At 55.8% G+C, this 14,245-nt stretch overlaps 1 protein-coding gene across 2 annotated transcripts in view; it reads left to right on the forward strand.

Moving 5' to 3' along the window:
• Positions 1–14,245, forward strand: part of ASB2 (ankyrin repeat and SOCS box containing 2) — a 38,844-nt gene that overhangs the window by 19,214 nt on the left and 5,385 nt on the right. The window contains exons 4-7 of one of the 2 annotated variants that reach the window (XM_084873433.1): positions 3,020–3,186; positions 3,990–4,145; positions 6,502–6,747; positions 10,305–10,476. In XM_084873433.1, coding sequence (XP_084729559.1) covers positions 3,020–3,186; positions 3,990–4,145; positions 6,502–6,747; positions 10,305–10,476 — 741 coding nt within the window. Of the gene's footprint in view, positions 1–2,583; positions 3,187–3,989; positions 4,146–6,501; positions 6,748–10,304; positions 10,477–14,245 lie in introns of those variants that run through there. The other variant, XM_084873432.1, reaches the window with a different exon arrangement.

Raw genomic sequence — 14,245 nt, forward strand, 5'->3', positions numbered from 1 at the left:
CCTCTCAAAGCCCGGGACAGGCCCTGTGTGCTGGGGCTCTGAATCCGGGGTCCCAGCAGGGGAGCCGGCCCTAGGACCTCGGAGGCCCAGAGGGGTTCGGAGCTGGAGCCGGAGCTGATAAGTCAAACACAGTTTCAGTCCCCCCACGCCCTGGGCATCACTGCGGGGGGCAGGGTTCGTTTCGCTTTGTTGCCTTCACTAATTAAGTGCTGGGTGCTAAAATCCAGAATCACCAAGTTACAGGTTACCGGAGGATCTGTTTGCCGGCCCCAGGGTGCTGGGTTAGGTGTGTCCAGGGAAATAGCTCAGTGCCGTTTGCTTCTCTCCCCCCATGGACCCCAGACGCCGCTAAAAGCCAAAGAAGGGCCGTCGCTGGCACCTGTTCGCTTGCCCGGATATGCTGGGGAGAGGGGAGGAGGCACTGCCAACCTCCGGCTCCCCGGCCGCGGCCCATGTGGAGCCCCCGCTTCCTCCGTGCTGCCGGTGGGAGTCTGACTGTGGAAAAGGCCCGGGTTCTGGTCTCGGCCGCCGAGGTTTCCCGTGTGGTCCGAGGACAGAGTGGCCTCCTGGGTCCTGTTCAGGTCCTCGGTTTCTGAGGGCCTGACACCCCAGGCCACTCCCACCCTCGGGGCGGGACTCTGGCGGGGCTCGGAGGAGGACACCGGACACCGGGCTGGTGGGGGGACTGAGGGTGTTCTCAGGATGCTGCGCCCCCAAGGCCGCAGGAACAGCCGGCAGCCTCTCTCCACTCCAGCCGGGCCCCCAGGGGGCCTCCCGGGGAGACGGACACATACCTCTGAGGCTCATCCCTCCCCGGGGTCGGCGGGGCTGCTCTGGCCGCTCGCTCCTCAGAGGAACTCTCAGGGTGGCAGTGATGGCGCTGATGGGGATTCCAGGGCTTATCTGGTCAGTCACCGCCAGCCCGGCCTCACTGGGTCTGTAACTTAACTGGCATCTGAGCTCCGAGGCTATTAATAACCGGAGGCTGAGAGTCAGGGGAAGTCCCTGCGGCTGGAGGAAGCCGTGGGAGGGTGGAGGGACCGGCCCTGGAGACCCCCCGGGCCTATCCCCGCTGGGACAGGGGTGGGGCCTGCCACTTCACCTGGGAAGTGGGGCCAGGTCTGCAGGAGTAGATCTGGGAGTCACAGATATCAATCAGGGTCTTCACTGTCTCTCCGAGGGTCGGGGGAGGGAGCTCTGTGAATGCACGCGTGATGAATTAATGAATGAATGAATGAACGAACGAACTAATAGAGTGGCTTTAATGAGCCCAGCAGAGAAGTTGTCATTTGTACCTGAATTCTTCTTGACATTTGGAGTTTTAAGTTGATGGATTAATCAGATGGATTAACCCTTCTAGAACGTAAGTCTTTCAGCTGCTAAAGGTTCTGGGGTGAGGATAAGGGTCAGGAGCAAGAAGAGGGGTGCTGAGTGCAGAGTCCCCCTCGGAGGGGTCTGTGCCTTCGTTTCCGAGCTGCTCAGCTTGCCATCCGGCCCCGGGGTGAAGGTGCTCGGCCAGCGGGGCAGCCTGTGCTCAGGGAAGGTGGTGGGGTATCGCTAACACGGCCACGGGGTCCGTGTTCCGTCCCTTCGGGGGCCGGCGCCGTAAACTCCAGTTCTCTGCCCGGACATGGTCCCGGTGTAACACTAGAGCGGCCACTAACACCCACAGGACAGAGGGTCCCCTAATTCTCTCAGCCACCGTGAGCTTTGTCTAAAAGGGACCCCGTTTTCCGCTATGGAAGTGGAGGAGCTTGCCATCCTCAGCCGTTTCTAGTAGTTTCCCTACGTGGCGGCGTTTGGAGATTGAAGCCGTGAAAACGCCCCCGGGTGCTCACAGGGGGTTGGACACGGGCAGGGCTCGGCCGGACACACACTCACCTTGTGGGCCAGCGTGTCCTCCAGACGCCCCAGGGAGGCATCGCCACACATGTTTGGAACAAGATGTAAACGCAATTCCCAAAGAAACAAGCAAAACTCTGGTAAAAAAAAAAAAAAAAAAAAAAAAGGCTATCTGTTTGGAAACTGAAGGGATGAAGGTGTGAAATAATTCCCTGGTTCGGAATTTTTCCTTTTTCCTTCCCCTCTCCCTCCCATCCCTCCTTCCCCTTCCTTTCTTCCTTTCTTCCTTCCTCCTTCCTTCCTTCCTCTTTCTTTCTTTCTTTCTTTCTTTCTTTCTTTCTTTCTTTCTTTCTTTCTTTCTTTCTTTCTTTCTCTTCCTTCCTTCCTTCCTCTTCCTTTCTTTTCTTTCTTTCTTTCTTTCTTTCTTCCTTCCTCTTTCTTTCTTTCTTTCTTTCTTTCTTTCTTTCTTTCTTTCTTTCTTCCTTCCTCTTTCTTTCTTTCTTTCTTTCTTTCTTTCTTTCTTTCTTTCTTTCTCTTCCTTCCTTCCTTCCTTCCTTCCTTCCTTCCTTCCTTCCTTCCTTCCTTCCTTCCTCTTTCTTTCCTTCCTTCCTTCCTTCCTTCCTTCCTTCCTTCCTTCCTTCCTTCCTTCCTTCCTTCTTTCTTTCTTTCTTTCTTTCTTTCTTTCTTTCTTTCTTCAAATATTTACTCAGCACCTATTATGGGCCAGCCACTGATTTGGCCCTGGGAATTGAATCATGAGAAATAAAAGAAAGACACCGTCACCATCTTCTTGGCGCTCATAGTCCGGTGGGGGAGACAGACAGTGGTCACACAATCATTCAAAAACACGGAAGGCCTGTGGTTATATGAGGGCTTATGGCTGGAGGCAAGGAGAGGCTGACCTGGCTAGGCAGGCTGAGGAAGCTGCGATGGAGCTGAGATCTGGAGGGGCCACGGTCAGGGCCGAGGTGGGGCCGAGCTCCAGGGCACACCCCTGTGGGTTCGGGTTATTCTCCTTATTGCAGAGGACGCCGGTGCAGGGGGTTGAGCTGCGGTCCAGACCAGCAGGGACGAGCAGGGCAGATGATCCCTCAGCTGGCTCCGCTCCTGGCCACCAGCCGGCCTGGCCCAGCCCGTGTCTGCCTGGCTCTGAGGAGGCCCCGCCCCGTTCCCACAGGCCCGTGGACCCTGTGCTGAAGGCCATCAAGGAGGACGACGAAGAGGCCTTGAAGGCCATGATGAAGGCGGGGCAGAACCTCGCCGAGGCCAACAAGGAGGGCTGGCTGCCGCTGCACGAGGCGGCCTACTACGGCCAGCTGGGCTGCCTGAAGGCCCTGCACCGAGGTGAGGCCCCGCGCCGGGCGCAGCCGGCCTGGGCGTGGGCTCCGGGCGAGGGCTCCTCCTCCACGGCCTGGGGACCAGCTCCACTCCTGAGCTCAGGTCTCCGAGGCGGGGAGGGAGGGAAAACAACTCATCCCCGAATGCAGTGACCTCCTCTCACCCACCCAGCCTCTCTGGACCTCCCAGGACAGGAGGGAGCCCAGTTCCTAGAAAAAGAAGGAGGGGGGAGCTTGGCTTTGGGGAGAGCTACGGCCAGCTTGTTCTAGAATGTTCCAGAGGCTGATGCGGTGTGGGAAACACGGCAGCTGTGCCGGTGTCCGCCAAGGCCGTCCCCCACAGCTGTGGGGCTCTGGGTGAATCATGCCTCCTCTCGGAGCCTCGGCCTCCCCACAAGCCAGATGTGGGCGGGGAACACCTGCAGCAGCACAGACCCCAGACATAGCCTACCGCACCCTCGGGCAGAAACAGCTGCGTGAGACCGAGCTCCCAGCAGTGGCCGCTGGGGCTGTCAGGGAAGGACAGGGTCATTCGCAGGAGGAGGAGGTTCAACCAGGGAAGGCTTCCCGGAGGAGGTGGCATCCGCGCTGGGCGAATAGGACCAGGAAGCTGAAACAGCCCTGTGGAAACTACTGAGTCCAGGGCCGAGGTGACGAAGGCAGGCTGGGTGGTCCCTGTAGGCGGATGCCACGGAAGTCTGTCCTTGGAATTGGGAGGAAGCTCTGACCAGCTCCGTGTTGGGGGTGAGGGGGCAGAGGGAAGAGGCAGGCATTTTCCTCTGTGATGAGCGCACAGCCTGCCCTCCCCAGCGTACCCGGCCACCATCGACCAGCGCACCCTGCAGGAGGAAACCGCCCTCTACCTGGCGACGTGCAGGGGACACCTGGACTGCCTCCAATCCCTGCTGCAGGCCGGGGCCGAGCCCGACATCTCCAACAAGTCCCGGGAGACACCGCTCTACAAAGGTGAGCCCCCGGTGGGCTTCCCGGAGGAGGAGTCCAGAAATGAGGTGGGCGATGGGGAGTGCTGGTCCTGAGGTGCAGGCCCCCCGCCCCATGGGGTCTACTGGAAGGGGCAGCCTCACTCAGAGGCATGACGTAGGCAGTTGATTCTCTCATTCGTGCTTGTGTTCGGTCAACGTTTCCCAGGTCCTCCCCTGGGCTAGGCAGGCCGAGGAGCACTGGGGGCTCAGGATGGGAAAGAACCATCCATGCCCGAGTCTTCTCCCAGCCCAGTGGGCATCGGCTCACATGACAGTCAGCTAAGGGAGGTGAAGAGCGTGGCTCAAGGCACCAGCGAGCACAGGGCAGGGGCCCTGCCATGGGGAAGGGAGCCCCCAGGAGGGTGTACCTGGGCTGAGCCTGAACAGGAGGGACCTGCCAGCTGGACAAGCAAGGGGAAAGCTCAGGCAAAGACAGAGGTGTGGGAGAGAATTTGTATCTCTGGGAAGCTTAAGAAAACCAAAACTGGTGGCTGAATCAATACATCATCCAAGGATATTGCAACCCTAGCAAGTGCCCAGAGTGAAAATCCGAATAATCCTAACAGCTGGCATGTATTGAGAGCTTTCTATATGCTGGGCACTGTCCTTTTATTTATATACTAGAGGCCTGGTGCACGGATTCATGCACAGGTGGGGGCCTGCCTGCAGGGATTGGGCTGAAACCAGCTCTCCGACATCCTCCGAGGGGCTCCCAGATTGCGAGAGGGTGGCACCCTGGAATTGGGTTCCCTCCTCTCTGGTTCTGGGTGCGTCACCCGAGAACCACAGCTGCCAAGTCAATGCAGCTCAGCAGCTTCTGAGTTGAGCATCTGCCCTCTGGTGGTCAGTGTGTGTCATAGCTACCAGTTGGACAGTTGCTTAGGCTTTTATATATATAGCATACCCATTTCACAGATGGGAGCCTAAGGCACAGAGACCTGCAATGAGGTACCCAGGATCACAGCCAGGGGCAGACCTGGGATTTAAACTCAGGAAGATTTATATGACAGCTCCATGCCCTGAACTCCTACCCTATAAAGCATCTAGTTTGTGCCTACATCAACCTTGGGTCTTGCAAAAGTGAGAGGGCCTCTATGCTCAAAAACTACAATTACCCCCCCCCCCCCCCCCCCCCGCCACGTGCCTGGTATCTGACACCTGGAACATTCCGTAGGCAGCAGACATGGGGTAGCTGGGGCCCGGGTCCACTACAGACCTGAACCCAGGTCCACTCGGCCACCACAGCCATCACCTGGCCCCTCAGCTGTCCCATAGAGAGCTCCCAGAATGCTGGGTGGGAGGCCCTAGGATGCAGGGTGAGAGCTCCCGGGATGTGGGGTGAGTTACAGCCGAAGCTCATGGTCCTGCAGGAGCTACAGGTATGGGCTGAGCACCCTGCTAGAACCTTCCACGCTCTGCCTCGCTCAGTGCTCCCACAGCGCCTTCTCAGGAAGGTTTTGTTCCCTCTGCTTTTTAGGCGAGGAAACAAAGGCTCCGAGGGACGGGGCGCTTCGCCTGGGGTCTTGTCGGAAACACTACACAGGCACCCCATTCCTCCTCGGCCCCTGGCTGAGCCGGAGAAGCTGCCGGGGTAGCTCATTGGACAAGTGCCCCAGCTCCCTGGTGACAGCTCTAGCCAGAGCAGAGTGCCCTCGGGGTCCAGAGAGAGAGGAGGCTTAGAAGGGGGGCTGGGGCAGGTTAAGACAGACTTGACGAACTGTATCCAGGAGATAACTTTCCCCCAAATTAAGTGAGCAGTCTCTGAGGAGGGGTTTTGAGCAGGAATGTGGCCTGTCCTCCTCCTCGGGCCTTGTCAGTGTGAGAGGCTGGCGCAGGTCACACTGGAAACAGTCATGAGGTCAGGCATCCCGGGACATTCAGGGGACAGAGATTTTCTGGACCTAACCACCTGGGTTTGAATCCCAGTTCTGCTACTTCCTGTCTGTGTGACCTCAGACAAGATGCTTAACCTCTCTGTGCCTCCTCTTCCTCCTTTGTGAAAAGGGATAATAACACTACACGTCTCAGGGATGGCTGGGAGCATTACATTAGTCAGTCATGTAACATGCTCAGAACAGAGCGCCTGGCACATAACCAGTGCTATATGCACATCAACAAATATTAATGCTAATTAGCCTTACTATTACTTTTAGGTGTATGTCCTACGCAGACACTGAATCTTAGCGCTGACTTGGTGGATATTGGTTGAATGAATGGCTGAGGAGTGGGTGAGTGAGTGAGTGAATGAACGAATCAATGGACGAACAAACGAGTGACGTCTTGGCTGGCCAGGTCCTGCCAGGGGCCCTGCTGACCGTCTCGCTTGTCCCCGGGCACAGCCTGTGAGCGCAAGAACGTGGAGGCGGTGAGGATCCTGGTGCAGTACAACGCCGACACCAACCACCGCTGCAACCGCGGCTGGACAGCCCTGCACGAGTCTGTCTCCCGCAACGACCTGGAGGCCATGGAGATCCTGGTGAGCAGCGGCGCCAAGGTGGAGTCCAAGAACGCCTACGGCATCACCCCCCTGTTCGTGGCCGCCCAGAGCGGGCAGCTGGAGGCCCTGAGGTTCCTGGCCAAGCACGGTGAGCCCGGAGGGTCCCTGGGTTAGGGGGTCCCCCGGGGGTGCAGCTAGGAAAGTCCTCAGAGACCCACCCTGAGGGCAGGCAAGTTGAGGTGTCACTGCGTGGGCACACTCTGATCTTCCCGGAGTGCTGTGCCGAGCAGGGTTCTGAGGTTGTGTCTGGGCTCCGTGGGAAAGCTGTGGAGATCCACCAGTGACGCCTGAAATTAGGCGTGAACTTGGTGGGGGGGAGGGGCAAGGTGGAGTGGAACACCAGCCCCTATTGGCGATCTCTAAGCTAGCCCAACATCCTGGTTTTACAAATGAGGAATCGGAGGCTGGGAAACGAGAAGTGAGTTCTCTGTGGTCACAGAGCAAATCGGTGGGAGAACCAGCCAGACTCTTGGTCTCCTGATACCACAACCACTTCTCTTTCCGCCACGTCACACCTCGGGCCAGCAGGGGCCTGGGACAATGTTTAGATCGCTTCCTCGCTTTACAGCCGATGAAACCAGGGACCGGCATGGGAAAGCGATGTGTTCGAAGGCACCCGGCAAGTGAGTGGCAGAGCTGGGATTTGAACTCGGGTCTTTGTACTCGTAATGGACCCGCTGACTGGAGAAAGTAAAACAATATTGCCTATGGCAGATGTGCTTGTGGTTAAAGAGCATTATATCTTCATCTCCCCCAACAACACTTCTGATTTTTATTCTCTCTCTCTCTCTGGGAAGTGATCCTCCCTCTGGCAACAGAGACGCTGGAGGTAAGCCAGACCCTGGGGCAGAGTTGGAATAATTTGTTGAAGACCTACTGTGTGTCAGACACTGTAGGAAGCAGGAACACAGATTGGGCCAATGTTGTTTTCTCCATAGTCATGTCCTCATTCCATTCTGTAGATACAGTTAGGGGATCAGACCCAGGACGAATCCTGACCCGCCCGCTTGAGGACAAAGGGGCACAGGCAGGGTCCTGGGAGCCAGGCAAGGGGCTAGGCCAAGGGCAGGGTCTCGGCAGGCAGGGACCAGCCGACTCTGCACATCTGCGGAGCTCTCCCGCCGACGCAGGGTCAAGGCCTGCTCCCCCTGTGGGCTGAGTCCATCTTTAATCCAAATATTTTTCCTGTGCGAGCAGCCGGCTTTGCCAGCAGGGTCCGGGCTTCCAGGGAGCCGGACTGAGAGCTGGGGTCAGAGCTGCTCGCCGACTCCCCCTCAAGGGCGGAGGGCTGGACCTGTCCCTGTGCCCAGCCCCCTCCACCCTGGAGAGCTGCCATTTGCAGGCACCTCCTCTGTGCCAGGCCCCGGAAGGCTATAACAGACTGCAGACTGGCTGGCTCACAGATGACAGGAGCTGTTTCTCACCGTTCCAGAGATTGGAAGTCCACGGGCAAATTTGGTGCCTGGTGAGGGCCCACTTCCTGATTCATAGACAGCCGTCTCCTCGCTGTGTCCTCACAGGTTGGAAAAGTGAGAGACCCTCTGGGGTCCATTAAGGAAAAAAAAAAATATCTATATCTATCTATCTATCTATCTATCTATCTATCTATATGTATATATATATCTACATATATATATATATAGTTGATTTTTTCAGAGAGGAAGAGAGAGGGATACAGAGTTAGAAACATCGATGAGAGAGAATCATCGATCAGCTGCTTCTTGCACACTCCCTCTACTGGGGATGTGCCTGCAACCAAGGTACATGCCCTTGACCGGAATCGAACCTGGGACCCTTCAGTCCGCAGGCTGATGCTCTATCCACTGAGCCATATATATATATATATATATATATATATATGTGTGTGTGTGTGTGTGTGTGTGTGTGTGTGTGTGTGTATGTATGTATATATGTATGTATATATGTATATATGTATATATGTATATAATAGTTGATTTCAGAGAGGAAGTGAGAAGGAGAGGCTGAAACCTCAATGGTGAGAGAGAATCATTGATCAGCTGCCTCCTGCACACCCCCTACTGAGGATCAAGCCCACAACCTGGGCGTGTACCCCAATCGAATATTCAACTGTGACCTCCTAATTCCTAGGTCGATGCTCAGCCACTGAGCCATGCCATTGCTTAGGGTGCAGATCCCACTCCTGGGGGCTCCGGATGGAATCACCTCCCAGAGGCCCCATCTTGTACCACCACCGCATGGGGGCTTAGGTTTCAACCGGTGCACTTTGGGGGGACACCGTCTACAGCAGATATTTACTTATCCTCGCAGTATCCCAATTATTGGGTTCCGTTATTCCATCAGCAGACGAGGGAATGGGGCTCCTGAGGGCTGCCCAAGGCCACGGAGGTGGTAAGCCAGGAGACAGAAGCCTCACCGGTCCTTGTCTGTCCCCAGAGCCTGTGCTCGGTCCACTCGGCCAGAAATCGGTCATCAAAAAGGAACGCTCCTGCCGGGACCGGTTTGGCTTAATGGGTAGAGCGTCGGCTTGGGGACTGAAAGGTCTCGGGTTCGATTCCGGTCAAGGGCATGTACCTTGGTTGTGGGCATATCCCCAGTAGCGGGTGTGCAAGAGGCAGCTGATCGATGATTCTCTCTCATCGATGTTTCTAACTCTCTATCTCTCTCCCTTCCTCTCTGTACAAAATCAATAAAAATATATTTAAAAAAAAAAAAAAAAAAGGAACGCTCCTCAGAAAACCTGAGCTGAGCAGGGGGAGGAGGTGTGGTGACCAGACACGTTGGATTTCAGCCCTTCCCGACTGTCCACTGCCTCTCGGTTCCATTCCTGCTGAGTAAGAGGGGCTGCGAACGGTCCCAGAAACCGGAGCCCTCGGCTCTCTGCCTCGCTGCCAGGAGGTGGAGGGGCAGAGGGAGACTGGCACCGGGCTGGCCTCCCCATCCTGTCCGCAGAGAGCAGTGTCCTTTTCTAGGGAGACAGGAAGCCATTCCTCGTCTGTTCTTGGAAACGGAAGGCAGAGGTGGGATGGTTGTTGGGGTTTTACTTTCCTAGGGGACTCTGTGCTCCCTAAGACCTGCGAGGGCCTTCCTCACGCCGGCCAGGGCTGCTTTTACACGGAGAGGCGGGGAGGAGCCTGGCCTCTGCCATCAGGCCATCTCCCAGGCCTCTGCCATCAGGCCATCTCCCATGCCTCTGCCATCAGTCAGGCCATCTCCCATGCCTCTGCCATCAGTCAGGCCATGTCCCATGCCTCTGCCATCAGTCAGGCCATCTCCCATGCCTCTGCCATCAGACTGCTCAGGTTCAAGTTCTGGCTCTTTACGTATGAGCTGGTGGGTCTGGGGCAAGTTGCAGAGGTTCTCTGTGCTACCAACACAGAGATTAGGGTAGCACTGATCACACGGGGTCCTGCTGTGGAGTCAAAGACACACCATGTGAAGCACGGTGCCTGGCGCACAGCAAGTGCTCGCTAAACGCCAGCTCTGTGCGACAGCTTTTCACCCCCGAGGGACCTCTGTGTTACGGAAGGGAGTTGGGGGTCCCCCGGGGGGACCCATCCTTTCTAAGGACCCAATGTGTCACGGAGGTTAGCACGGCCCAACAGGGACCTCCGGCCAGGGACAGTGACGCCCTGACCGCTCCCCGGTCTGCCTCTTCTTCGCCAGGCGCTGACATCAACACGCAGGCCAGCGACAGCGCGTCGGCCCTCTACGAGGCCTGCAAGAACGAGCACCAGCTGGTGGTGGAGTTCCTGCTGTCGCAGGGCGCCGATGCCAACAAGGCCAACAAGGACGGCATGCTCCCGCTGCACGTCGCCTCCAAGAAGGGCAACTACAGGTCAGCCCAGGCCCGGCCTCCCCCAGCTCCCCATCCCCACCTCTCCCCCGCAACCCACCCTGGGGGGCTCCGGGTGTCCCGCCCCCAGGATGAGGAAGGCTTGGTCAGAGAGGGCACCTTTGGAGGGTAAGAGGAAAAGCACTGGCCAGCTGGCCAGCTAGGGTGAACGCCCACAGCCACAGCAATGACAGTGATAAAGCCAACGCTAGCTCTGACCACCACTCTCCATTAGGAACTAATTTAATCCTTTGGATAAGCCCACTTTGAATGATCCTTTGAACGGATCTTCCCAGGTAGATACTGTTATCTCTGTTTTTCTAATGAGGAAGCCGTGACACAGAGAGGGTGAGGATTTGCCCAAAGTCACACAGCCTATAGATGGTAGGAATTCACCCAGCCCTAATGTCACCTCTATAGGAATCCCACTCAAGGTGCCAGATACGCATCTGGACGTGAGGTTATTTCTGGTGAGGATGCAAACACAACCTTTGAGGCGATAAGCCAGCATGCTAGATGCCTACATTAATACAAGTAGTACCCGTGGTAATAGCTCACCTGTACTGAGCACTCACTCTGTGTGGGTACGCTGAGCAAGATGAGAGAAGCGTACTGCTCCGGGAGGGGTCTGGTGGGAGGAGGGGTGCACAGGTCTGTACACACATACACACAGGAATACACACATGGCATAATGAAAGAGCATTCACAGCGGTCCCAGGGCACACGGGAAGCAGAGCTGTGCTAGCCTGAAATGGGCCATGGTGAGAGAGAGAGTTTACACCACAGAAACTGGTGCATGCTACAAATCACGGGCTCCTCCAGACAAGTTAACCGTGTAGCCCAGTAGAGCAGCGATTTTCAGCCTTTTTCATCTCATGACACACATAACGAATTACTAAAATTCTGCAGCACACCAAAAGATACGCTGTGTTTATTTGCTGATCTGACATTTTAAAAAACAGGTATGATTTTGATATATTTACACCAGATGGCTATTGTTGGTTGTAGTCATTTTTTTTTTTGACAGTCTAAGGGGGAAGAGGTCAGGGCCCCCTGACTAAATAGCCAGGTAGTGCATGTTTTAAACATTGCTGTGGCAGCAACTAGTATCCATTTTGCAGCTGACATGTAACGGAGACATGCATTTTGGACCTCACTTTTGACCTCCTTGCTCTTTAATATTCTTTCTGTTTTACTTCTAATTTATACTATCTTTGCAAGCCATTTAAAACTCTAAGAAAAGGCAGAATAGATAACATTTAGTAAGTTAAATTAAAATGTAGCTCATAAAGCACGTTCTCAAGCAAGTTAGTACCCCCATGAACTGCAAGGGAAACTGAGGCTCAGAACTCAAGGCCTCACAGGAAATAAGTGGGGAGCGCCTGGGCCCAGACCTCATTCCCCACCCGCCCGCTGCAGGAAGCTGGCTGGCTGCCTGTGTCTTCTGCAGGAAATGCTGAGGGTTGGCATCCGTGTGTCTCAAGGTGTGAGGCAGGGGTCACCTGAAGCAGACTCCCAGGTCCCCCCGGCCTGCAGAGCCCAGGGCTCTGCATTTTCAGCAGTTCCCTGAGTGACTCTGAGTAGCATTGTGATGAGAACTGGCGGTTTGCATGCTCGGCAAGCTCCGCTGTGTGCCTGCCCTTCCTCCTTCACGGAGACCTGCCTCCTGCTGCAGCTCTCAGCAGCTCCTGATACGCTGCCCACTCCTGGGCGGGGCCCTCTGTGCCCTGGGACACCCTGGTGGACTTTTGCTGGCTCCAGCATGAGCATCACATGGGCTCAGGAAGAGGTAACACCCCCCCCCCCAAACACACACACACACACACACACACACACACACACGCAGGGCTGACACAGAACAGCTCAGCTGTATGGCCGCGGAGCCGTCTGTGGGCGGCTGGTTCCTTTGTGAAAGTCTCGTTCACAGTCAAAGTTACCCTAAACGCTGACAAAGGTCACACCACCGTGACCCGGTGACCCAGAATGCCTCCACGTCTTAAGCAGCGGGCAGCATGCTATATATAATCACCCCGGTGGCCAAGATATCAGTAGCTACCACTTACGGAGTGCCTACTATGCGCAGCTCCGCTTAACTTGCAAGATCTCATTTTATGCTCAATAGCAATCTCAGTGAAAGTATTATTAAATTGTGTTTTGTAACCTGGGCAGAGCAATCGACCTTGCTGATTGGTTACGGAGAGAGAATGGGATCAGCTCATAGGATCAGTTCTGAAGGGGCAGGGAACGGGGCCTCTTAGACACCGAGGGTTCTATGGGCAATGGTCACCTCTGCTCCTCTTCATAAGGTGCCCTCTGAGCAGGAAGCACCCTGTGGTCCCAGGACCTGCCCAGGGAGAAGGGGGAAGGCCCAGCCTGTCCTCCAGCCCACAGAAGGGGCTCAGGGGAGGGGTGATGACGTGGATAATGCAGTAGGGATCCCAACATGCCACTCCCCTGTGTTAGGCGGACTGGGGCACCATGGAAAGGTCTGGCCTTGGACATATATCCTGGCCTGGCTTTGCCATTCACCTCCGGTCCAACCTCACTCTTATTCCTGCCCCACGCCCATGCCTCAGTTTCCCCCTCTGTAAAATGGGACGGCTGGACACACTGATCTCCAGACTTATCCAGCATCATACATTCGTGTTCAGGTTGGCAAAGTCCTACAGAGGCGACAGTAAGAGGGTATTGCTACGTCATTGAGATGCTGCTTCTGGGCATCTAGGCAGTGTCCAGTCACGTCCCCACATTTCGGCCACTTTCCCTCCGTTCAGTGGGGGATTGCTCGAGACCAGCTGTGACCTGCCAGAGAGACCAGCCCCATCTGGCGGGTGGCCCCTGGCAGTCCCTCTTGCTGTTCTTTCCCGAGCCTGGGCAGGTTACGGCTGTTAGCGAGCATTTGTTGCCAATGGCCTCAATCCAGGATGAGGCCCCAGCCCTGCCTTTGACCAGCACCTCTGCAGAGCAGGGTCAGGCCTCCCGTGCCTGCACAAATAGGAATTAGGAGGCAATTAGTCCCCCTGATGTGTGAATTTCCTTTTGAGGTTTCAGACAAATTTCCTTTTGAGATTTTAGGTAAATAAAGCATTACTAACAATAATAACATTTTCCACCAAGGCCCTAGCAGAAGTTGCTGGCATTAGATTCCCAGGAAGCAGGGAAATCAGCGTGCCAGGAGGCAGAGAGGCGTGGGAACAGGCCTGGTGGCACCGCCTGGCCCTGCCATGGCCACCTCCTTGGAGCCCACACAGGGCTGAGAGGTCACCTGTCATCAAGGATTAGACAGATCAGGGTCTGGAATCACGACAGAAGCTTGTTCCCTCAGGTGGCAAAGGTCCAGGGAAAGACAGCAAGAGACAAGGGGTCAAGAGAGCTGGGGTCAAGCCCCCCAGAACTGCTTTACGACCCTTGGTTAGTCACTTCATTTCTCTGAGCCACAGACCTGCTCTGGCTACCTCACAGGGCTGCAGGGAAGGTCAAATGGGACGGACAAGTAGTGCATCACGGAGAATGCGAGGCCCCATGACACATCTGCTACCCAAAACGTAAGGGGGTGGTTAAGAGGGTGGCCCTCTCTGTAGGGGGGGATCGGATTCCCTGCATTCAAATCCTGGCGCCATCACTTACTGGCTGTGCACCCTTGGGCAGGTCACACACCCTCTCTGGGCTTCTGTCTCCTCATCTGTAAAGGAGGATGATACTAGTACCCACCTCCTAGGGCTGTTGGGAGGGCATAACAGTAACGCAGGTGAAGTGCTGACGGCTGTGCTGA

This window comes from Pipistrellus hanaki (assembly GCF_964339955.1).
Source record: "Pipistrellus hanaki genome assembly, chromosome: 1".
NCBI classification, from domain to species: Eukaryota; Metazoa; Chordata; class Mammalia; order Chiroptera; family Vespertilionidae; genus Pipistrellus; species Pipistrellus hanaki.